The following is a 26,521-nucleotide window of genomic DNA, read 5'->3' on the forward strand; positions in this document are numbered from 1 at the left end:
CTGGGGAAGAGTGGAGTAGCAGAAACCACCTCTTGCCTTCATGCGCCCTCCCAGTAGTTAGGAAGTAGACTGGAGGTACAGTCGAGTAGGAGAGATCCTAGCAGGAACCAGGATGGACTGTGCGCATGAATTAGAGGCACAGACATTCCCCTTCTCTGACCCTACCAGAAGCTTGGAAGGTTTGGAGGAAGGAGTAGATTTGACACCCTCCCCTCTTGCAGAAATCTGCAAGTACTGGAGAAGGGAGTGGAATAACAGAGAATGATATTCCCCATTATGGTAGCCAAGAATTTTGGGAGGTGGAACTATGTAGGAGATCCTGCCTCACCTTTACAGCAGTCAGGAGGCACCAATTCAGGAGAAGAAACCAAGTCCCTTCTCCCTTCCAGCAGTTTGTGGGGACTGGATTTTCAAGTTTATCAAACAGCTGCAGAGCTTGATATAAAAGACTGTAAGGTGCTGAATGCTGTCAACACCCATTTAAATCCATGGGAGATGTGTAGCACCCAGGACCTCCCAGGCTTGGGCTCAGAAGTAACAAGACACTTAAAAAAAAAAAAACTGATTTTTTTTCCTACTAGGAATCAGATCAAAGACGTCATATAATGCAGAGGTATCCTCTTTACCTTCCAGAAATGTAGCCAAGTTCTGCACACTTTGGTCCTTACAAGTAATTCAGATTCAGTTGGTTAGTAAAACTTTGTACATAAAGTATTTCAGAGAGAATTTTCTGACCCACTAAAACAAAAATACTCCTGCACCACTCCATCAAGCTACCATCCATCATTTGAATTTTCCAGAGACTTTTAAAAAGTGAAGTGGGAGAAAATAAGGTTACTTTAACAGCTGTTTTACACTGAATTTACAGTCCAAACGCCAAATACTGAGGACTTACAATAGTAGACACTGATCTTTTTAAATTTAAATTGTTCAAATATTTTTCTTAGTAGAAATAATTTTCTCACCTGCTTTTGAGTAATATCAGACTATATATTGGTCTTTCATAGATCATTTCAGAAAGTTAAACACCCATTACAGTATACAACAATTTGTATAAGCATTCATGAACATCACAATAGTGAATGTGTAACATTGGCATTACATCATAATAGGATCCCTTTCAGAAAATATAGCATCACAATGAGAAAATGAACACAATTGCTGCTATCATCTATTTTAATATGAAATAAATTATGCTAAATGGCTGAGATGAGTAATGGGTTATTGAAGATTTCCTCTCCATGTAGCTGGCTCAAATCCTCAGATAGCTGATAGTGACTCAAAAACCAGTACTCTTATTGGCTGTTTTATCAAAGACATCAATGATTGGCTCAAGTATGGAGTCTGAACTGCCCTCTTTTATAGACACAATCTGCCCAGACAAAGGTCGCAGTGCATTGGTAGGGCAGTGTGGGAAGGCTTGTACCGCTTCTGCTTGGGCTATAATGTTCTGTGTCTAAAGAGGACAGTTTCTAAGACTTCCTTCTGGTCTCCTTCAGTAAGACTTCAGGAAAAATGTTTGAAAAGCATTTTTTAAAATAATTTCCCAGTAGAAATACTGTTTAACTGGCAACAAGAGGGTCCATGAACCATTTTTACCTAAATACTACTTGTTTAATATTGGAAACCTTATAATAGTTGTCAGCTTTCCACGCAGAACACTGAATCAGGTGTGCCAGAGGCAAAACCTAACCTCATGTGGGGCCAAGCATACATATGGATATCAGAGGATCCAGCTGGCAGATAGAGAAGGGGTGACATTTTTAGAAGTGTCAAAGCCCATTTTAACCTTCAGATCTGAGATACGGCTGGGTGGCATTATGTCCGCACAAAGAGTGTAGATACAAAGACAATAAAATGAATATGCTAGTCTGCAGAAAGTGATGGTTCTTAAAGGAGATGTTCTTTAGGGTAAGCAATGCCAAATTACGCTCACATATAGTACTTCATTGGAAGGTACCACATCTTGATACTTGTGACCATTATAGCATCAATTGATGCCTACATTCCCCAGCCATCCTTATTATACTAGAAGTTCCCTCAGTGAACAAGGAAAGCCACCTATAACTTCTTATACAAGGACAATATAAAGATCTCTTAGTTTTGTGTTCTTTGAAGGTGTAGCAGGTGCATCTACACTAGCACACAATACATCTGTTTTTCACCAAGGCTACCAACACAGAAGACTAGGCATGGACATTTTTACTGCCATATCATCTAGTCTTTTTTAAAGACTATGTGGATTGCATATGTGCAATGCTTACAGCGCCTTCTGAAGAGGAGTCTTACAGTAGTAATTCCAGAGGCACGGGTCTGTGACTGGAAGTTGCTTGATTTAGGATTTAATGAACCACTCTGTTTACTCTTTGAATTTTAAATTCTCTATAAAATTGCAATACATTTCACACTTCTGAATTTCATGGTAGTTTGTCATTTTATTTAATATAAGATGTAAATATTGGGAGCTGACTACAGCAGACTTCCATGAATCTAAACATGCAGAACGGTGCACAGTTGGGTACTAATACACTATTAATGGCATAACATTTTATCCTGCTTGTATCTGCTCTTCAAAACACTGAAGATTTCATTCACAGAATATTTATTACATTTTACAACTAATAGGCATTGCTCTTTATTGCACATCCAGGGACGCAATCCTGCACATCGACTGTAGGCAGTGCTCCTACAGAAACCAGTATGTTTTGTCTCAGAAAGGACTTCACACTTTAGTCCAGATCAATTGGATTTGATGTAAGTTTTAATACAGGTTTCTGAGAAGTGCTTAAATACCACGGGGATGGGTGCTATAGACAACCCTCAAGTAGATATATGAAAAGAATAATTTTAATTCAATGCGGCATGTTAATCATGCAGAAGGATCATAGTTAAGCAATTCAATGCATGTTCAACCTGAACCCTACTTTCCTACATGGTAGTGAAAAGAACTACTAACCCTAAGTTCAAATAATTATTCCACTCTACTTTTTAAAATATCATTTAATAAATATTCCTTAAATATTTTAACTGTCCTGTATTTTGTTTCCCCTCTCACATCAGTTGTGGCCCAATCCTCCACCACTGAATTTAATGGAAGCTTTACTACTGACTTCACTGGGCACACGATCTGCCCCTTGGTCACCATGTATGCAGGACCCTAATAATTACAATCCAGTAGCCCATAGCTACACCAAGAACAAAGACATTCACATTTTTTGGAACTTGAAATATTTAACTTCAAAGTTTATCTCAAAAGTAACCCTGAATTGCAGCATCTTTTCAAAATTATCTGAGTGAAAGGGATTCAAGATGGTAAAGTAATTCCTAAATCTTGCCTCCTCCCCCCTTTCTTTCTCTCCTTTTTAATAAACCCTAACCTGCATCTTGCTGAAAATGAATGAAACCAATCTCTTAGTTTTGGTCTGTTGATTTTATAGATCTCTTATCCTAGACCTGATTTAGGAGATCTTTCAATGAACATACCAGACACTGTAGTAATATGTGCTGACCATTACTTTATGAACTTGTAATCTTATTTCTTATGACAGCTAACGTGAATCACTCTGTAAACTGTGGGTCATCCACCTCAGCATGTTGCAAACCTGCTATCCCAAAAGGTGAAGATCACTGTACTGTGTGAGTAAGAAGGGCATCATGAGATAGATATTTTGTTTGAACACATAGGTCAAACCCTGCTCTGCAAACCAAGCCTTAGTAAATGGCCTTGGAACAAGTGTATTCCTCAGACATAGAGCTGCATGCTGCACATATCACCTCAAGAACAAAAAGAGGCTTAGTCCTCCGGCATTACCTCCCCCTCGCTTGGCTCCACCACAGCCCTTCAGCCTTCTTTGCGGAGACAAAGAAGGGTGGTGGTGGTGGTGAGCTGGAACATGACCAGCCCAAATGTAATTCAAACATTACACTGCTCTTAGTCTCTATCCCTAAATTTGTTAACTACTACAAATCATTAAAGCTGACCATTTACTTCTACCGAACTAATTCTTCCTTGCTGAAAATAAAATAAAGTCTGGGATTATTTTATATAAATCGGACAGGAAAACTGGAAAAAGACATTTATTCTTCAGACAGTTTCATTGCAGATTTGTCAGTGACTTTCTCCCTCAGAATATGAAATGTTAAAGTCCTTTGCTTTATCGATGGTATCCTGAATATTCAGTAGGCTTTGGTCCAACACCTTTGGCAGCAGATGCATTGTTCGAAGTGCACTTGCAATTAGGGCAGTGATGGTATGATGGAGTTCGGTGATGAGATGATCTTGACATTGAAATGGCAGAGGCTGCTGCAATCATAGGCATTGAGAACCATGGGTTACAAAATGGCAGCAAACTAGCCCAATGAGCCTGCATAGCTGATAAGTCTGGATACATGGTTGGGAAGGCAGGAAGCCCCATCACAGATCCAAAGGGACTATTTGATACAGGAGGTATGACATGATACAAAGAAGTCGCGGATGTAGTTGTAGTGGAATCTATATCGTGGGTGCTGACTTGAGTATGGCTGTTATTTTGGGGTAAATGGAATGGAGCCAGCTGATTCAACTTCTCACTGTCTTCTGCTGTTGCACGTTCCGATGGCCTCAGTGAAGCTGCTGGCGATGAAGCGTATCCACTTCTGATTCGGGCAGTTGCTCTGGCAAGTCCCTTATTTACTGTAGGCTTTCTTAGTGTGCATGTTTGCAGATTTTCCTTTGGAGCAGTTGCAACAAGGTCATTTTCCTCCATGGAAGCAGTTCCGAAGGCGGACTGAACATCTGAGCTTCTTCCCTCACTCTTTAGGCAGTTTTCACTGAATTCCTCATCTAATGAGAAAGCAACTGGTGGTGTATTTTTGATGCCAACTCTTCTTTTACACCTTGGAAGGAGGTGGGGAGAGCCTCTCTTAAAATTCGGGTTATGGTAGAACTGTAACTAAATAAAGCAAGTGAAAAGATTTAATCACCTCTGTGAGGATAAAAAAGCAAGAGTCAAGTGCACATTCTGGCTAAGATTTTGCCTACATAAAACGGTCAAACATTAACATTGAAGGGACACTGGTAGGCACTTTAGGTCTCTATTTTAGTCCGTGAAGATTTGATGAAACAAACAGAAGTATTCTCATAACATTTAAAATCAGTGATCCATCCTTGAATTTAAACATTCACCTGCAGCATCGTGTTTAGCCCTTAAACCAGGAAATGGATATGAATAACTCAGCTTCATGTTAGAAGCCAAATAAAGTGCAAAAAGCAAACATGGCAGAAATGGTGAAATGTAAATTTGACATTTAAAGGTATTATTAGGAATACAGGCAAGGACATTTTAAAGTAATATTTTTAATGGATTATGTCCCTTTAATGGGTCTAGTATCAAAACAGAGTTTAAACAGTAAGGATGGATATTACCTAATGGTAGGAAGTTTTCAAAAGCACGTAAGTGATTTAGGAGTACAAGTCCCATTGACTTAGTAATTTAAATGAAGGCCATAAAGGTTCAGTCAGTAGCACATGGGCCATATCCACCTTTCTAGCATTCAGCAAATGTCAGGAGGGAAAGAAAGCAGTTCAGGTCTAGCTCCAGGAGGAAGCCAGTGACCAGCGAAGAGATAGGAGGGGGTGGGAGGATCACTCTCTGTTTCACAGGCTCAGGAGAGTAGGAAAAAGCCACACTGAAATGGTCACTTCAGGGCAAAAAAACAGTAATCACTCTTTTTTTTTTTAATACTCTTATTGTTCATGAAAATACCTTGAGAAATTATGGCTGTTAGAATATCCTTCACAACCCTCATTCCTAGATTCTCTTCATAACAAGCATAAAACAACTTATTTGCACATGCAAAAAAGTCATTGAACATATTTTAAGTAATAGCATCTTTAGCTTTGAGAAATTATATTGACATTTTACCTTGCTAAAGGCAGAAGCTGCTTTTTCTTCTGCTAGAAATTCAGCTAGCGAGGCAGACCTTTGAAAATCTTGTCGCATTTTGCTAAAGCCATAGAGATTAAGCTGACGAATGAAACTTTTCATGCAATCAGTTTCAAAAATTCGCAGAGGTCCTCTCCTTTCCAGCACCTCCTTTTTGAAGAGCTCTTCATCAATCACTACACAATTTCCATCATCATCATCCCACCAAAGTGACTTAAATTGATCACTTTCAACAATTTTCCATAGTTTCTTTGGAAAGGTGAGGGATAAAAAATCATTGTCTTCAGTGGAACTATCATCACAGAGAAGACGTGGTCTTTTTACCCAGGGTCCATCACTCAAAACTTGAAAGGCATTTTCTTCTATTATAGACCTCAAGGCAGAGTCACCAGTTGCTGTTCTATCACACAGTGGAATAGCAGAAGAAATTGAGACAGCAGAATCAACCACTTCATCCTGAGCTGAAACATGCGGAGTTTCTGCTATAGAAAGGTCCATCTCCAATCCTCCTTTCTCACTTTGACCTTTTTCAGCTGAAGTTATTTATGCTATTAGTTGAGCTTCATGCTCCTAGACAGAGGTATATTAAAATGATGCTAACTTACAGTGAACTTCAATAAAGAGTTCTAGAACATCATAATGATACCTGTGGTGTGCGGCTGTGACCTAATAAAACAATTGGTTTCCTAGCAAACTGAGGTAATAATGGCCAGATAAGTTATAGCATTTATATTTAATTTACAAGAGATGAGATCTAATCTATAAAAGGTTTGTCTCTTGATGTAAATAAAGCATGTACTGACTGGACACAGAGCCACTGTCCCATCCCCCCCAGAGGCAGTCATTCCACAACAGAGATAAGGGAAGCTTGTATTGTTGCTATGGTTGAAAATAAAGGGAGAAATGTGTTTGATGAGTCTTTCCATTGGGCCTCTTTCACTAGTGCAAGAATTGCCACAGTGTGTGTGTTCTTGCTGTCAGACCCTGCCTGCAAGAAAAACCAAACATGAATACAAGTATTTAAGTTACATAAACTCAGGACAGCCCGGGGGGGGGGAGAGGCACCCTTCAGTGTTGCCGAAGACACGGAGTGACTGAAGGGCCCCCCGCCGCCGAAGACCCAGACCGCCGCCAGGTGAGTACAAGCCCCACAGCTCCCCTGCTTTGTCCCAGACCCTCTGAATCCTCTGGGCGGCCCTGCATAAACTGTATATAAAAAATTGAAAATGAAGATTTACAATTCCATTTTGCTGCAGCAAAGAAGACTACCTTCAGTGGTCTCTGGCAGAAATCTTTTTCTGCTCCAAAGGACTGGAGAAGGAGGTATGGATAAAACGCAGAGGGACAGAATCTGAAACTGGCAGAGGTTGGTCATCATTGCCCATCTCTCAAGTGATAATAACATTTGTATATCAAAAGAACAATCCTGCAAGCACTTGTCACAGGGATAGCAGAGAGAGAAAAAAGGGAATAATGGAGGTTGTCTGCTAGAAGCTGACTTCCCACTGGTTCTCCCTTCTGGTGACACTGGGGGAATTCAACCTATGCCTCTTAACTGCTGCTCTGTTCTAGTAGGAAAATGGAAGGCCCGTTCCTCGCCGAGTCTCTCAAGTAGGAAGTGTGAGAGCAGAGCATTGTCTCTTAAGTCTAGAGGACAACTATGGTGGGGTATTCATGGGTTAGAAGGCTGCCTCTAAACCCCATTTTTGCTGCAGTAGAGGAAGAAAGTGGACTATAATGAATTACCTTCTGCCATTAAATGCCCCTTACAGGAAAAAATAAATAAATAAAAAGGAAGAATAAAGGAACAGGCCACTATGTCCCATGGAGAGGCGGTGGGAGCATTTGCCTCACTAGTACTAGCATTACAGTCAACAGAAAGAACATGTTTCCTACTTCTGGTACAATCGTGGCTAGTGGCTATGGTGAAGAGATGGAATTTCCACATTCCTATAATTCCTGCCCCAGTAATTTTTTTCAGAAACACAATACTGATGGATATCAGAATGAACACTTACCACTGAGTTGCAAGAGCAAACAGAAGCATCTCCTGGGCAAGGAGAAGAAGCTATAGTAACATGAATTTCAGATTAATCTCACTGTCCCACAAGTATCCGCAGTAAAGGTTAAAAAAGCCTGTCATCCAAAACATTCACGACAATGTCAAAATAAACATAAGCCTTTATAGAGAATTTACTATTTTTAAAATGGCACAACTCATTTTGAAGGGTTTAATAATTTAGACTGACCAGTGTTTTACACGAGATTGGGTAATGATGCAACAGTACAGTCTTGGTATTTATGACAGCTAACCAATAGCTGTCATAAATCCAGGAAGTCTCTGAGCTCTGAAAACAAGGTATAGGTTTTGCACATAATATAGGAGAAAATAGTTTATTGAACAGCTGAAGTAAGGGGCTAATGATGAATAAGTGTGTTGCTTACCAGTAACATTTGACTATAGAACTGGAAAAAGCAACACAAAGTTAACATTTACCCCCATGTCAGTGCAAAGGTTGTGATTATTTACACAATAATTTACATTAAGTCAAATCATGGAAGCTGTTATACATTCTATATAATACAAAAGCCTTCAAGTCTTGCCTGAGGAATGAAATGCTCCTGTGCCTCGGTAGTTACACATAGTTTTCATGTCTGAATAGGAAATGAAAGGTAAAGACATGCCAATACATACTACTACATGCCTAAAGTACATACAGCAAGAGAGGCCAAGTGTATAGTTAAGACACGAAAGACATCCTCTGTAATAGTTTATGCATTTCATACAGGCTTTTTAAAAAAATACCTTTACATAATATTTATACTGTACAGAACTAGAATTTGAACAGAATATATTACATTGCTAAAATGTTTGTATAAATACTATACAGCCAGGCACATAACCAATCCACTAGGAAGGTTCACATATTAGACAACCACCTATCTTCATGGACAAAAGATCATCATAACACTAGGAACACATACTTAGAATGCTTAAATGAGATGTAGGAAAATATGAATTTCAGTTACCGGAGGTCATGTTACAGAATATTAGAAGTTTTCAATTCCCAGTTCACTACAATTGATGTCCCTATCTGTGTATTGGAGTAATTTCTCTGGTAATGACTTTATAGATTTTTTTTTTTTAAAAAGTTTGTTTCCACCTGTGAACCTTTCTATAGCTAGTCTTCCCACTTTGATTTGCTACTATGAGATTTTAAGCAAATATGGAAAGCTCTGAAAGAAATCATATTTTAAAATCTCCAACATCTGCATTACAAGCCACTAACTGACAAATACCTATCCTTAAAGAAATTAGAACAAGGCATGAGATGAAATACATTTGGCTGTTCATTCCCAGTTCCAGTTTTGTTGTCAGTTGTCCACATTCTAAATTAATCTTAATCTGGCATGTCAATGCTTAACTTGGGAGGTGGAATAACATACTTTCCAGGACTCTGTGTAATGACCACTCCAGTCTTTTTTCGGAACATTGGTGCAATTTTGGGGGGTTCTGGAACAGGTGTTTCTTCCAGTTCTTCATTATCTTCATGATGGAGATCATAGGAAATATTTCCATATTCTCTCAAGAATGGGAAAAGTTCAAGTAGGAATTGACAGAAGTCTTTGCGAATTCCAAACCACCCTGAACAAATAAATATTTATTAATAGTTTCAGTTTTACTCCAGAAGAAAATTTAACTTTAAAACTAAGTACTCTCTCATTTTATTTGATTTAATTATTCAGACCACGATCTTTTCTATAAATAGATATTGATAAGTATTGTATATAGAAAGTTACTTACAATGTGTAATATACATAGTATACTCTAATAGCAATACAAATTCAGGTTACGTCAGCCTGCAGCTCTGCCAGCATATATTGAGATACCATCAGATTTCACAAGCTAAGCAGCGTCAGATCAGCATGTGGTTGGGAAGAACATAATGGGAGCACCAAGACACTAGCAAATGGTGCTGGTGACTCAGTAGATGGTGCCCTTCATTAATTAATACCACAGCATGGTGTACAAGGGTACTATGCCTGCTAAAGCCAAATCTTTCACATGAAACAAAGCCAACGTCCTGACTACTTGCCATTAAAGATCCCATGACATTCTTCTCAAGAGATGTTAAGCTTGGTGGCCAGTTGCCATATTTCACCTTGGTAACTGCATTTCAGTTGTGGAATTAAGTACATTTGTTTGTTAAGCACTTTGGGTCCATTTGGGATGAATGGGGTTATATCTCCTAACTTGTATTCATAAAATAAGATATACAGGCCAATGCTAGATCTACAGCTTATAGCCTTCCTGGAGACTGACCCAATTCTGTCCTCAGCTACCCCACAAGTAGCTGTGACCACAGTGCACAGCTACAAGTGAAGACTGACTTGGGCCCTTCAATGCTCCACACTCTCCTTACCAAGTCTGGGATGGCAAATTTAGGATTAAGGGTCAAAAAAAAGGAATGAAATGAGATTGGTTAAAAGTTATATAACTAGCAGAAATACAAAGTTAGAAGTCTGATGCTATTCAAAGTAATCATATATCAGACAGAAGTCTAATTACATTAACTAGGTCTGGGAGAGCAACCTATGCTGCAGATGCTTTGATGAAACAAGCATCTACAGGCATTGAGAATGTACTAGCTGAAAAGAAATTCATATTTTCATGATCAAGTCCTCACAAGGCACTCTTAATGCATATTAGTAGAGAATATGAAGGTAAGATATTCCTTATTATAGGGCTAAATGGGTTTAATGATTAGTGGTGGTGCAAAATTATTATTTAAGCACTGACAGTTTCTCAGAATCAATACAAGAATGGCTCAAACACAAGCTGAATATGAAAAAGCTACCTATGATTTAAGAATAGGTTAAAAAAAGTCTTAGTGTACACTGCCATTAAAGAGACCAAAAACCAAGAGAAGCCAGTTTACAGTAATAAATGTTAATACTAATTCTTCCAACTGAAAAGATCCCAAAGGGTTTTTATAGCCGATACGCTCCCTGCACCATTAAATAAAGCTATCCTTATAGTGGAAGTCACAATTAACTGGTACACAGCACAGCAGGAGAAACTGAACATTGGCTAAGGACACCAGGACAAGCCCATCCTCTTACAATAAGTGCTACGGGATCTTCAGAGTCCACATCAGGAAAAAACACCAAAAAAAAAACAAACAAACCCCACCCTCTACACCCTAAAAAGCATGGAACTCAATTTACTGTGGAAGGATTGAGGGCTGAGTTGACCCTCTTGGGATTTAAAGTTGTGGTTTTAAGGGGTCAAAATCCAGCTTTTAGATGATTAACAATAACAGAAGATACATACACAACATGTGACTCACAAGGAAAAACTGTTTTAAGCTGCAAAGCTCCTTCTGACTAAGCACACCGTGTTCATCCCTGTTTAGTTTGTTGGGTGTCCACTAAAAAATCCAAACAAAACAGACTGCTTTGATGTAAACGTAAGCCATACTTTCTACTCTACTGAAAGAGACCCATACAAAATTCCTCAGTACCCGAAATTGAAAATTTTGCATTAAAATTGTCTCAAATACTACTCGTTCCTACCCTTTTGTCTAATCTCTCTCTCTTTTTTGTGTGTGTTTGGGGGGGGGGGGGAGGGGAGAAGAGGAGGATATACATATAGCATGTAAGTGTTATTTCTGAAAAGGATCGATAAAAATAGGCTAAAGCCTGGATTAAATATTTGAATTCAACGTGAGCTTTTTCCATCTAATACTGCGTATTTCTAGATACTTACAATGATTTCCTCCTTTCTGTCCAAATGTTGTTGCCATTAAAGTTATCAAAGAAAGCCAAAGAGGGACAAAAATGGGTATATATGAGAATGCATTATGTCCATCCAGTCTGTGCACTAGTAGAATCTAATGAAAAAAGTTAAGCAAATGTCAGTTTGATTATAATACACATCCATGATCTTAAAACATTTACATGCCCCAATCCTGCAAGTTACTTTGTACAAGAATATCCCTCCACTATGCAAAGTCCCCCTGATCTCAACTTTAATAAGTTTCCAATGCTTGTGTGAATGATGATCTTTTTACGGAAGTAGCAAAAATTCCTATATTTTATTTTTAAATTTCTCCCCTCCCGCCCAGCCCAATCCATGTTAAGAGTTAAGATTTTATTCTAAACAAGGAATAGTATCTACACTTTCAGAAGCCCCAAAAGAAGCAGATATAGGAAGCAGATTCGGTAGTAAATAATGGATCATCCAACTTAATTGAGAATCACACACACAAAAGATCACATTTTTGCTTACTTCAAATGTGAGTAATGGAACAACGATTGTCATCCAACTGATGGCCATTGTTATGTGTGTTCTCCTCTGCTCAGCAATAACGTCCATTGAACGCAAGAACAGGACAGACCAAACAATGTAATAGAGTACTACCAGACACAGGAAGGACATCAAGATCCACAGAGGAACGCAAACAACCTGAAAAAGATAGTTCATTATTTTTCCTCCCAGCGACGAGTTACTCTGTATCAGTTTTGTTTTTTAGAAAATAAAAAAGTAAACATATTAAACCTAAATAGCTGAAAGTAATTTGTTGTAAATCTATAATGCTTTGTAATTAAGATTATCTCTACAACAAGAAAGCTTCATGAACCATGACCAATGCTAAGTACCATATCAACTTTGTTGGGCTACTAGATAAGCTTCTTAAACCTTTGTCTAGACTGGACCTTTAACACAATTAGCTGAAACAATTTAAAACCACTTCAGACTAATTCAATTTCAGTAAAATTTGGCTAGACATTATAAATGGGGTCAGAGTGCTTAAACAGAGTTTAGAATACACATACGATAGGTCCCTTAGCTGAAAATTTCTAAACAGGGTTCTTGTCTCCTTTTGAATTCACTCTTGAATCTAAAGCAAGAGGAGATCTACTACCAGGTTGTTAACTTTCTTTTTTATATGCAATGTAGATATAGCCATGTCAGTCCCAGGATATGAGAGACACAAGGTGGGTGAGGTAATATCTTATATTTGTTATAACTTTATTTTTTTACATCTACTTACAAAAAACTCACATATAAAAATAGAGTGTCTCTGAAAGCCACTTTTTTGAATTTTAAATCTCAATATATTCTTTTTACATTAACTCTTTCTTGTCAGAGATTAACTGGAGTGTGTTGTACACGGTCTCACTCCCCCCTGCAGAATGACACAAGCAGTCTCTATCTCCACAGGTTTCCATAGTGAAAACAGCCATTCAGTGAATGATTGCTGGATAGGCAAATCAACAGAAATGAGATCATGGACTCGTTAATGCCATGGCAATAACATTTTAGATAGGTTTTCTACCTAAAAGAATAAAAATTAAACATCAGACTATAGTAACCAGGTTTTCAGTGGATAGAGACCTAGGTCTGTGCGCAAACATGCATGCAAGCTGAACATGAATTTCAGGCACTTAGATACCCATTTATGTAAGCCATTTCTCAGGGTTGTTTTTTTTTTTTTTGCTCAAGATATATACAGAAACATCCATGGAATAGCATGAGTTGTGTCTGAAGCAGTACCTCTATCCATTGAAAGTTTGGCACTAAAACTTTATATCTACTAACATACTTCAACAAAAGCAAGACTTTAGTGCTGCCTATAATAAGTTAATACTTTCCAAGAAGTCTTAATTTCTATTTTTTTGTAGTTTAGGGAGGCAATTTATCTGAGTAGCAAGGGAAAGGAAGTCCCAAATCATGAATTCTAATCCATACTCTATCCATGCACACTTTATAAGTGGTAAACTACTTACCTTCACAGTATCTTAGTTTATCCTTCTGAAAAAAAGATAGGTAAATACTTACCTTGAGGGCTCAATAAATGTTTAAGACACTTGATTAATATGGTGCTCTGATGCCTTTCAGCACTGGATACCAAAAATATAGTTCTCATTTTTTACTTTGGACATATTAACATTATTATTTACTTGTTAAAAACCCACATACTGCACTTACGCTGATAACTTTTTAATTAGAAGTGTCAATGGAGTTAATGAATAGCTACAATTTGTTACTTCCAATTATACATTATAATCACGTTTCACTTTATTGTGCAATTTGGTAGCAAATAACTTACTTCACTTAAAAGCATTTTTCTTAGCAGGCCACCATATTCAATGTTTGCATGAAGACTTCAACATTTAGAAACAACCTTAAAATGGAGTAAATGGAATTTACGTACAAGCCATGGCCATCTGATGATCTCGTCTAGTCTGAGTGCAATAAATATGAACTGGAGAATATTGACAGAACACAAAATTTCCAACTACAAATAAAATACAAAAATACATTAGAATCACTTCATAGCACTATAAAGTAATACACAAGACACCCAAAAAGTTTGAAAGAACAACTTTACGACTCATGATACAGTTCTTTAACAATGAACACCACTTATATTTACACTAGTTGTTATGAATGATTAGTCACATTTTCCTTCATCCACCCATCCATTCCTTATTTCAATTATAAGTTAGTTACTGTTTTTTAAACTAACATTTCCTTTAGTAGTTGCACTGCAGCATTTAGCTAGTGCAAGACATCCACGGTGTGAATCTAAGAGACCAGTCTAGTTTCATGTTCCTGCATAAAATGCAAAAGGACAGTATGAATAGTGAAAAGTAGATTAAATTTTTAGAAGTTAAAATCAGTTTATTGTAAGATGTGTTAGTTCCACTAAGGACACATTTTCTTTATGTAGTAATATAGGTTAAGTACTAGTTTCATTAAAAAAAAAAAAAATGAAAGCCACTATGCTTTTCAAGTGTCCCACTAACCTCTACTTCATGTCCCCAGCAGAAAAGTAAAAGTTGTACTTTAAAACTAACCCTAAATTATATTGAAAATGTGACACCTTTCTGATTAGCTCAAAAGGATCAAATAATGAAATACCATCTGACTTGGCAGAATTTCGTTTCCCAAAGTTCCTGGGCCACCCCAAATAGGTAAGAGTTTGGTTAAGGGATCAGAGAGAAATTTACTCTTTGAAAATGGCTAACTGAAGCCAGTGAATTTAAATACATTTTCTAATTTAAATGTCAATATCTAGGGGGATTTTGAGATATAAATATTTTCCAGAGGTCAGGCAGTATGTGCAACTTCATACTGGCTCAGTTATCTTAGTGGGCATTCTGCATAATCTATGACCTCTCAGACATAAGTGTGACACTCTGTATCTTTAAGCAAAGAACCAAGTCTCCACTAGCCACGCAAAGGTAACATTTTAATAAAAGTCTTGCAGACTGGATTTCAAGTAACTATGTACTGGAACTCCACAAACGAGTAGAAGAAATAAGTGGACACAGGGCAAGAAGAAATGTTACAGTACAGACTTCTGTGACAGAGCTTTTATAATTAGGTTAATATGCACCACTTGCCAAATTCAGCTGAATGTTTGGTGATGCCAGAGTCAAATTTAAAGCATTTCTATGTGCCTTAGATAAATAGTATTTTAAAAATCACTGAAGCCCAACATATAGCAGAAAACTTCCCCAGCCCACCATGCATACACAAGGGCTTATCGAGTAGTGGCCACCTGTGTCAAGGCATAATCAGTTTCATAGTGGGATTAAGCAGACTGAAAATACTTTAAAATGAAGCAGCTATTGAACTAAATGACAGCTGAACAACTGCCTCAGTTACATTACTTCAATGAACAGAATACTATTTGTGCAGTAGGACATGCTCGATGTTAACAGTACACGAAAAGCCTGAGCTACAGAGTGGAGAACAGAAGAAGTAAAACCCTCGAGAGGGACAAGGAAAGACAAACCAAGATAGCATGAGAATAAAGGAGATAAAGTAGTGGAAAAGTAAATTGGGCAGTGGAATTTTATAACTTATTCTATTTGGAAGATAGCTGTGACCTTTTAGGGGTGAGTGGATTCCAATTTTTCTCCACCAATATTTATCAGCTGTGCACCCATCCTGCAAATCAAGTGGCAGTTTTCAAGGGATCTAAATATTAGTCCACCAGTTACCCAGAAAGTCACTTTCCTTTCTCTGCTTTCCAGAAAATGGTAAATTCAGTATATCCTAACATTAAAAAATGCTCTGTTGATAGAAGTAGTCAAGTCATCTAAAAAGGTACGGGGCTTTTGTACGGTCCCTATGGTATTAAAAAATAGTTATCGCCTTCTGTAAACAGTGCTGCAATAATTTCCTCAAACAGGCAATTCATTGAATTAAAAAGTTGAGTTTGTTGCGGACGTGCTAGCTTGCATGCCACATCTCAATGTTCTCCATAAACTTAGTAAATTTAAGAACTGTGCTCTCATATTGCTAAAGAGCTTGTTATGTACAGAGTGTGAACAAGCTAACCTCTTACTCCTACAGGCAGCACCAGTCACTCAAAAGACTCTTCAGCCTTCACTGTCTAAGGTCCTATGAATTAATAAGTGATTTCAGCAGACAATGTTGTCTAGGGGCACTTTTTACCAGCACTAAATTCACTTCAGAGATGTCCATAATACAGAAACACTTTTGTAGTTCATTGTTAAAACAGATTCAATAATAACGACAAGTTTAGAACATGGATGTTGTAATTTAATATGTTCTTAGTAAAGGATAAGTAGAAAAAAGTGAAGTGAGGATAATTTTTCATTTTCTGGTTTCTCCGTTTTGGTAAGCTACACAATATGACAGATTGATACACTTCTTGGTAACACACGAACAATTAATATGGAATAAATTCTGCTCTTCAGATTCAACGATCCTAGTTCTCAGTATTATAAAAACAAAGCCTCACCTCCAGAGATCTGTCATGTCGGAAGCCCCACACACAAGCTGCAACTGACACTGGAGATACAAAGAACAATGGCATGAAGACCAGAAGCCAGAAATGGGTTCCTCTTTCGATCCTGTCACATACCAGAACTTCGAACATCAGCAGTAGCAGGTGAATACCTACTGCAATTAGCATAGCTTTGAACTCCACACAGGTTTCTCCTTCTGCTCTAAAGAGGGGTAAAGAAGGAATCAAAATCTATTGGCCTTAATTCAAAAAACAATGTCAATTATGAAGCATCCTATCATGCAAATATCCCAAGAGATTCTGAATATAACAGTTCTAAGTTTCTTGTACTAATCACCATCTCTTAAGTGCCATGTACACATTTGGTATTACATAAATAACAGGCACTATTCAAGAAAACAAACATTTCTTACCAAATTGGGGCAAAAAGTTAAAATAAAAAAAAAAATTAAAAAAAAAATCAAACACTTTTCATGAGAGGAAAATTCTCAAAAAAAAAAAAATCAATCAATTGTAAGAAAACCGAAATGGAATTTTTCAGCTTGCTTCCTGGATAGCACAGGAGCAGGACAGATTGGCAGGACAGCAGCAGGCCAACCTGCTATCTGGTTTCTGTTGAAACTATTGATGGATCAGACACATTCCCAGACAATGTTCAGATTCTGTGGAAATTTTTTTGACTAGCTCTATCCTTCTGTTTGCAGGGAGAGAAAGAAAGAGGCCTATTATATTTTTTAACTAAGAACATTTCCTACTTCTCAGATGCACCTGCTGCTAGAAAGAGTGACTTCTAATTATGAGCTAATACAGTAGAAACTCAGAATTACGAACACCAGAGTTACAAACTGACTGGTCAAGCACATACCTTATTTGGAACCAGAGTATGCAATTAGGCAGCAGCAGAAACAAATAAAACAAACAAAAAAAGCAAATACAGTACAGTACTGTAAAAAGAAGAACAGGAGTACTTGTGGCACCTTAGAGACTAACAAATTTATTAGAGCATAAGCTTTCATGGACTACAGCCCATTTCTTCGGATGCATATAGAATGGAACATATATTGAGGAGATATATATACACACATACAGAGAGCATAAACAGGTGGGAGTTGTCTTACCAACTCTGAGAGGCCAATTAATTAAGAGAAAAAAAAAAAAAAAAACTTTTGAAGTGATAATCACTTCATGATAATCTCTAAGGTGCCACAAGTACTCCTGTTCTTCTTTTTGCGGATACAGACTAACACGGCTGCTACTCTGAAACCAGTACAGTACTGTGTTAAACATAAACTACTAAAAAAAATAAAGGGAAAGTTTAAAAAAAGATTTGACAAGGTGAGGAAACTGTTTATGTGCTTGTTTCAAATTAAATTAAAAGCAGCATTTTTCTTCTGCATGATAAAGTTTCAAAGCTGTATTAAGTCAATGTTCAGTTGTAAACTTTTGAAAGAACCATGTTTTGCTCAGAGTTATGAACATTACAGAGTTACGGACAACGTCCATTCCCGAGGCGTTCATAACTCTGAGGTTCTATTGTAATACACCAAAGGCTTATATTTTTGGTCTCAATGAGGAGAGGGTATCCTATGAACTCCTGAACTTACTTAAGTTAACATTTCCACCATGAAAACAAAATATTAAATTATACGTCAAAACAATTTTTTCTTGAAGCAGACGTGCAGATATAAATTGAATAGTATATTCTATAAGAATGTGGATTTTATGTGCATAGTTATATGACAGAATCGCTTTTTATTTATTATAAACGTTTTTATGGAAAGTGACATCTACAAGTTACTACTATACTACCTTAAAAGTTCTTAGTTTTATTTTTTTCTATAGCATATTCAGACGAACATTATATCAAATGCATAAATATGGACTCTTATATGAACTCTTATTCTTGATTATATGAATTTAAAGTCTTGACAATCAATTTGGAAAACACGAGACAAGCTGAAAGATAGCTGCGACTCTGGCCTAAAGGTAATGAAACGGAGGTTTCTTGTTGTACATTTGGTTCTGTTACTGGGACCATGATTATATTATACACATACATATACGACATTAAACTATTTGTTGAGTGTTTGTCTTCATGAAAAACAACTAAAATAGTTTGCAAGTATCGCCTGGGCCACAATTTAAAATGCTGCTTTTTATAGTATTAGAATTTGTCTAAACAGTCTTTCAAGGACTATGTAAGTATTATGAATTATTTACATTACCCTAATAGTGCAGTGCAAGCATCTGTTTTGAAAAAATTAGCGTCCCCTTTACAATTCAATATGTTTTAAAAAAAATCGAAGGTATTATCAGGAACAGGGAGGGAATTTTATTAAAGCAATGATTTTTTTCCATTTGCATATTGGCTGAATGATCATAGGAATCTTATGTAGTGCCTTACATCTCAATCCTGAAACTGAGTTTGTGGATGAGCAGGACCTGCACAGAGTCACACTAAAGCCAATGGGCTCCAGCATATCCGCTGGTAAGATCAGGACCTCTTCGTATATATTTGAGTTTCTACCAATTTATCTTTTAATAAATAGTAAATCTGGATAATTTTACTCTGACAGTTGAAGTTTGAAAAAACATTTAGTAATGTTTCTATTCTCTTCACGCATGTGCATAGCCTACACATGTAACACCAAGGAGACTAAACACAAGGAGTTCAAACACATTTAGGGCTGATCTAAACAGTTTTTATAACAATTTAAGCATGCTGGTTTATAAAGTGATCTAGTTAGCGTGATGCAACCTGCCCCTCCCAAATGTGGATGTAATTATACCAGTATAAAGATGCTTACATCAATATAGCAAATACAAAAACAAACTGTACCAACATAAGCACCATTATACCTGCATGACTCTGTCCACATTACATCAGCTTTAAAACCAATATCTCAAAATTGGTACAAAAACTGTGCAGACAAGCCTGTGAAGTTTTAACTCATGTTTCCTAAATGAACTGTCAGTACAGTATAAGGATAAAGAGTCCATACATGCATAAAGCTATGTTTCCATGTATTATGTATGTGTTACAGTCACTAATTTTAAGCAGCATCAAGCAGGTTTTATTGATTTCCATACAACTTCTTATATAGTTATCAAAAGCATACTTAAAGATTTTGATTCACTATGAAAAAGGTAAACAATTCTTTCTTCATTGAAAAAAAGTGTCCTAATCTTACCGATACTGTGGGTTTCGTGCCCATACTCCTGTTCCCACCGAGGCACCAACAATGACCATTAGCTTCCATAGCCATATTGGAGCAAAGACAGCCCAATAGCTCCACTGAATTTTGTCATCCAGACGGAGAGAGAGCAGAACAGAGAACAGCAGCAGACAGGCATAGATAAGAAATTTGCTATTAAAAAAGAAAAATACAACTTAGAAGTTATGGCAAATTGTTTTACATACTTTCAGAAAACAAAGGAAACTCAGTTCAGACAGTGTCTTGTTTGTCTGCATTGTACACAGCAATTTTGAATCAGGCCATTACTTAATACAACAGAAAATGTATGGCTGTTGAATTTCTTTGGGTAGATTTAATCAATTCTGAAGAGGTGCTTTAAGTATTATATTTATGATTAAACATTCTTATATGCCACCTTTTTCATTTATAAAATAATTACTTCAAGTGAACACATCAAAAGCATTCTTACAAGACAAGCGTACAGGATATGAATGGAATTTTTTTAAAATACTTCCCCTCCTACAATACTGCTCCTGATTAGTCTTATTAAATACGCAACTTGGTTAAATTCCACAAGCCATATGTTCCTGGTAAGTACATTTTGCAATACAAATTAAGTAATAATTGTAATCCATATATTCATTATGGTTATTTTTAATTCTAATAAATCTAGAGTGTAAAAAAATTAACTAAAATAAAAATGAGTTTAGTTTCCTAATTAGGTATGCCTAATTTTACAAAAGGATTTTTAGACTTGGTTTTGCCCTAATTTATCAAATTTATTATTGAAAATTTAAACTTTGGTTTTCTAGAAGATAATTTGATATGCAAAAGTTACTGTCTCAATTATTTTAAAGATTAAAATACATGTACAATAAAGAAAATTTCACTTAAAAGTTGTTTTTAAGTACCTAAACCACTACATTTTATAAACTAGTTAATAATCAAACTCTTCTCATCCACTCACAATGCACCCATTCAACAATAAATACAGAAACCTGTCACCATACCTCCAGAAGTTAGATAAAATTACATATGCAAAAGTCATTTGTTACTACAGGACAAAAATAATTTGCGCTTATCAAGCACATTCACCTGAGGATCTCAGAGTGCTCTACACACATGTAATTAAGCTTCAATACCACCTCTCTGCGGGAAATAATTATATATAGTTTATAGAATGATAAAGTGAGAAACAGAGAGATTAAGTGATTTGCCCAAGGCCACCCAGTAAATCAGCAGCTGAATCAAGAATACAATCCCTAGTCCCACAATATAACCAGTAAACCACTTTCCTTTATTCTCATAAAATCCTAATAGAACATTCACAAGATCAGCACCTCCAGTTCAAGGACAAGCCTCTATTCAGCACAAGTGTCTCAGCGCTGAAAGTTTATAAAATTTATCTTCTTCTCTTCATTCTTTTTGAAATGGCAGACATGATTCAGCTTTTAGCATCCCTGCATCAATACATTTCCTGAAACATTCATTATTCTGTACAGTTTGTACAACCAAATGCAGTTAGCTACAATTGTTATTGTGATTAGTTAAGGTCCATTGGTGGAAATGCTTCATGAACTCTCTGCTCTGGGATTCTCTCATCCCCCTCACCATCCCTCACACATTACAACTGTTTGTGAACTTTCTACATGCTCTTAAGACATCTTATAATGGTTAACCCTGAGACACAGATCAGATGTGAAATATTCTACTCACTCTCCAAACTCCTTTAACAATTACACGTGTTTGTATTCTCTTGGCTTCAGAGAGCAGTGAATGGAGCTGCACAGATCTCCCTACTACAGCCTTGCCACACTCTACAGAGCCAGAGGTCCAGAGTCAGGAATACAGCAACTACAGCCTTTTCTTCCAAAGGACTCCCATTTTGGCCTCATCTAGATTAGGATTTAAAGATGTGATGCTAACACATTTTCAATCTAGCATACACAGAGCACACTGCCCTTAAAATGTGATAAAATTCTAAAGACGGGGCGGGGAGGAGCAGTAAATTCATTTTCTATCTTAAAGCATCACATCAGACAGAGGCTGTAATTTAAAAGAACACTATCAATCTAAAATTTAGTCAAGATTTTTTAAGACTGAGTTTTAAAGCAGTTTCAGGTACTATGCCTACAAGATTGTGGTTTTACAAATACATATTCCTATTTTTTAAAGTGTCTCTCTTCCGTTAAATCAAGATTGGATGTCTTAATAGAAGACATGCTTTAGTCACACAGAAATTATTGGGCTCAATACAGGGGTAACTGGGTGAAATTCTATGGCCAGTGTGTATAGGAAGACAGACCAGAAGATCTACTGATCTCTTCTTCTGTCCTTACAATCTAAATCCCCTATTGCTGGGAGAAAGACCCACAGAAACAAAAGGAGTAAGTGGGTTAGGCTATGTCTACACTACCGCGGTAAGTCGACCTGTGCTACGCAACTCTAGCTACGTGAATAATGTAGCTGGAGTTGATGTACCTTAGGTCGAGTTACCGCAGTGTCTACACCGTGGGGGGTCAACGGGAGAAACGCTCCCGTCGACTTACCTTACTCTTCTCATCGGGGGGGGGGGGAGGGGGCAGAGTACAGGGGTCGACTGGAGAGTGATCTGCTGTCGATTTGGAAGGTCTTCACTAGACCCGCTAAATCCACCGCTGGTGGATTGATCTCAGAGCTTCAATCCTGGCTGTAGTGTACACCTGCCCTGATTTATACAAGAGGGAAAAAATAGTGAAACTGCCTGTGCATTGACAGACAAGGTGGGTGAAGTAATATATTTTATTGGACCAACTTCTGGTGGTGAGAAAGACAAGCTCTGGAGCCACAAGAGAGCTCTTCTTCAGGTCTGGGAAAGGAACTCCCAGCATCACAGCAAAATGCAAGGTGGAACAGATTATTTAGCATAAGTAGTTAGCATGTACTGGAAGAAACCATTCAAGATACAGTGACCCGTCTACACCTCTGCAGTCATAGCCTCCCTGTAAAATATGGTAGTTACACAGATCCCTGTAATAAGCCATGAATCCAACATCTCTGTTCAGTCCATTATTTAGTGTCTAGTGGAGTAATGAACTTAAGCTCGTCGTTTGACGGTATTTTGTGTACAAAGGTTAAATTGAAACAAAGTAAAATTCAGACTGAATTATAAGTTTTAAAATTAGCTCTGTATCTTTAACTTTGGTTATTAAAACACTAGTATTGTAATGGAAAACAAGCGAAATTATTTCAGAGAGTGACATTATGCATAAAAAAAGTAAACTGAGAAGGACTGGTTTGAATCTTGAAAGTGCTAGAATACAGTGTTCATGAAACATTTATACCAGTAGTGGAACTCAGTTATGCAAAACGTGGTTTTTGCATAAATTTGTATCCACACGGACCTATGCTACAACCCTTGCTACGAAACTATGCCAGAATGCTAGGGCAGGTCTCAAGCTTGGTTTGGGATTAACAATAAATAACTTGTTTTTATACAGCACTTTTCTTTCCAAAAGAACCTGAAGTGCTTTACAAGTTTATACCAAAGGACCATTTCATTCATCCCTGAAAAGCATAGTTAGTTATTTTTAAAGCAAGGGCTCATAAAGGCCCTCCATCATGTCCCATTTATGCAAGATGCTGTACACCACCCATCTCTACCCTAAGTGCTTACAGGAAGCTTTTTAAATGGTGAACAACAATGCTACACAACAGATTAGCATAAAAAGTGAAAAATATTGTACCTCAATGAAACAACAGATAGGAAGAAGGTTAGAACTGGGCCCTTACACAAGCCCTCTTTTCCACCAGGTCTTCCCTCTTTGCACACTCCTGACTGTACTTGTTCCATGCTGCCCCTTGGCATAGCCTCCTAACTAGAATACATCAAGCATCCTCTATTCCTTCCTTTAAGCCTTCTGGACAGTAGTATCTCCAACGAACACAACTCATTAGGTTTGTACTGCACACAGCTAGGGGTTGAATAACTGGGGCAGGGGCTGCGTTTTCTCGGGCACACCCTGCCCGCCCATTCCCATGGCAGTCTCGCTGACATGCCTTCAAGCGGTCAGAGCGATCTCGCGCACCCACCCCAAAACCAGGCCACGCTCGGAAACGCGGACCCCGGCAGCACCTGCGACTGCACGCGGCTCTGCCCGGAACAGGCAGAGCTATGTTGCATGCCGTGTTGTCCTACTGGGTCCCAGGCTATTAGAGACACAAGGTGGGGGAGGGAATACCTTTCCTTGGACCAACGTCGGTGGATAAGAACACGCCTTGGAGCCGCACAGAGCTCTTGCTCGGGTGTGGGAAACGTCCTGGGTTTGCGCAGGGCCGCCGGCCTGTGCTGCCACCCGCCGGGCCCGGGCCCCGGGGCCGTTTCCCAGAGGGGAAGGGGCACCTCAGACGAGATGGGAACAGCTCCCTGGACAGGAGTACCGGGGGGGGCAAAGAGAGAGGGAAGAGCCCGGATTTAAGCCAGGCCCCGTGAGCCCCAGCCGGGCCTTGCCGGGGTACGGTGGCCTGACAGCGCCATACGGACCCTTCCAACAGACTCCAAACGGAAGCCCCCGGGCCGGTCCCGCTAGGCCGGCGGCGGCGGCGCAGGGCCCGGACTCACCTCGGATTGAAATCCTGGAACAACCCGCGCAGGTTCATGGCGCCCCGACCTTCCGCCTCGGCCGCTCTCTACACGGGACGCATGGCGCGAGCGCCGCGGGTGCCCGGTGCTGGTGCCGCCGCCGCCGCCGAACGAGCCAGTTCACCGACTCATCCCTCCCCTCACAGCCATCGCCGGAGCGATACACGCAGCGCGCATGCGCACTTCAGCGCATGCGCAGCAAGGCTGAGAAGCCGCCGTCCTATTTCGTCTCTTTTCCCCGAAGAAAGGACGACAGGCCCGCCCCTCCCGCACCTGATGACCACGGCGGAGTGCGCTTGCGCCTGAAGTAGGCGCATGCGCGTTGAGGGAAAGGCGCTTGAGGATGCCTTGTGTTGGTGGAAGGGGTTGAGTCTTTGGTCCTTTCTGCCTGTTCCTCCGTAGCTAAGCAACGCTGCCATACCCCGCCTGTACCCGGCTTCCCGCCATGGCTTTGGCCCCGCCCCGCCAGCGTGGGGGATGCTGCAGCCCTTGGCTAGTCCCTGGCTAGTGACCCAGCCCCAGCACTGATCCGGGGCCCCAGGAAGGCTCCAGTGGTGGTGACTGAGCCCTGGAGGTTGCTGGCAGGCTCCGGGGGCCGGGTTGGGATGACACAGGAGAGGTGGGTGCCCTTTGGCCTGGCCGGCTGCTCTCGCCCCACCATGGCTGAGCCAGTGCCCCGAGGAGAGGGCGCTGTGGTGACAAGATGGTGACTCTTGAATGTGTGGCTTTGTAGTAATTAGATGCCGAGGGGCCAACCCAGATGTCATCTCTCCACTGTCCTAGTAATTCTTGTCTGAGAATAACAGGCTTTGGATGAGGGGAAAGGCGGATGGAGGAGATCCTGGCTGGACAAAGGAAAATACTGGAGGAGGCTGCAGCAGTGCTATATATATAGCACTTTCTCTCCATAGATTGCAAAGTATTTTACAAAGCTGGATAAATATTATCTTGATTTTTACAGATGGAGAAACTGAGGGGCAGAGAAGTGGCTTACTTAGGGCTTGTACACACTAGCCCTTATGTCGGTATAACTTATGTCGCTCAGGGGTGTGAAAAAGCCATCCTCCTGATGGACGTAAGTTACACCGGCTTAATTACCAGCGTGGACAGTGCTATGTCAGCGGTAGACCTTCTCCTGCCAACATAACTACCACTGTGACAGGATCCCTGGGGTGCAGCCTGGGACTGTGGGACCACTGTGCCCCCTAAACTCTCTCCAGCCTGGGCTGTCATTCACAATGTCTTGCTAGTGACCAGCAGCAAACCCCTCCAGGCACTGTGATCACTCAGCACAACCACATGTGGAGCTAGATTGCATGAATGCTCCCAGAGCCACTCATGAATCACACAGAGAAAGACACCAGAGCCAAACCCCTCCCAGCACTGTATCTCAGGAATATACCATCTTGCACTGCTCAAGATGGGCAGTGCAGATGTATTAATTGGTTCACTACTTCATCAATGGAACGTGGCTATACACCAGCCTTTGCAAAACCGGAGCTTCATACAAACTCACTGGTAAAGATAAACAGTAAAACAAATTTATTTACTACAAAACATAGATATTAAGTGATAGGCAAAATGTCAGAGTTAGTCACCAAAAGAAATAAAATATAAGCACTCAGTCTAAACATAAGCACTCAGTCTAAACTCTCAACCCTATTAGACTGAGCAACAACTAGACTAAGCAATTTTTCTCACCCCACTGGATATTGCAGTCCTTAATATAGAGATTTGTCCCTTAACTCTGGGCCAGTGTCCTGTGTTGGAGTCTTCAGTCTTCTTCTTAGTGTCTTTGTTGCTTGCAGCATAGGTAGGGGCAGGAGAAAAGGCCCAGCATGTTGCAACTGTGTCTGTTTTATAACCTCAGTCCCATGTGCTTGAGGAGCACAAGTCCAGGCATGTCTGGGGGCATTGCTGAATCTCCAGGCAAGGTTGAGCAATTCCCCTGGTGTGGCCTCATGCAGGTGAGTCACTGAATTGTAG

The 26,521-nt window shown here is 39.2% G+C and overlaps 2 protein-coding genes across 6 annotated transcripts; both read right to left on the reverse strand.

Moving 5' to 3' along the window:
• Window positions 1-4,061: 4,061 nt before the first annotated feature.
• Window positions 4,062-8,086, reverse strand: LOC101933341 (heat shock transcription factor, Y-linked-like). 2 transcript variants are annotated; one of them, XM_008169057.4, is made up of 3 exons: window positions 7,943-8,086; window positions 5,904-6,912; window positions 4,062-4,931 (listed from the first exon to the last, which is right to left on the reverse strand). In XM_008169057.4, the coding sequence occupies exons 2-3, from the start codon at window positions 6,420-6,422 to the stop codon at window positions 4,155-4,157; spliced, it is 1,296 nt and encodes a 431-aa protein (XP_008167279.2). In that variant the 5' UTR covers window positions 6,423-6,912; window positions 7,943-8,086; the 3' UTR covers window positions 4,062-4,154. The 2 variants fall into 2 exon arrangements, with proteins under 2 accessions (XP_008167279.2, XP_042707052.2); XM_042851118.2 differs by having other exon boundaries at window positions 5,904-8,086.
• Window position 8,087: 1 nt separating this feature from the next.
• TMEM185A (transmembrane protein 185A) lies at window positions 8,088-24,817 on the reverse strand. 4 transcript variants are annotated; one of them, XR_010590442.1, is made up of 8 exons: window positions 24,515-24,775; window positions 19,909-20,085; window positions 16,712-16,919; window positions 14,147-14,230; window positions 13,719-13,743; window positions 12,217-12,393; window positions 11,695-11,818; window positions 8,088-9,570 (listed from the first exon to the last, which is right to left on the reverse strand). XR_010590442.1 is itself a non-coding variant. In XM_008169055.3 (7 exons), the coding sequence occupies exons 1-7, from the start codon at window positions 24,550-24,552 to the stop codon at window positions 9,326-9,328; spliced, it is 1,053 nt and encodes a 350-aa protein (XP_008167277.1). In that variant the 5' UTR covers window positions 24,553-24,817; the 3' UTR covers window positions 8,088-9,325. The 4 variants fall into 4 exon arrangements, 2 of the variants coding, with proteins under 2 accessions (XP_008167277.1, XP_042707053.1); XM_008169055.3 differs by lacking the exon at window positions 13,719-13,743 and having other exon boundaries at window positions 24,515-24,817; XM_042851119.2 differs by lacking the exons at window positions 13,719-13,743; window positions 14,147-14,230.
• Window positions 24,818-26,521: the final 1,704 nt, after the last annotated feature.

Source organism: Chrysemys picta, chromosome 9, assembly GCF_011386835.1.
Source record: "Chrysemys picta bellii isolate R12L10 chromosome 9, ASM1138683v2, whole genome shotgun sequence".
Classification (NCBI taxonomy): Eukaryota; Metazoa; Chordata; order Testudines; family Emydidae; genus Chrysemys; species Chrysemys picta.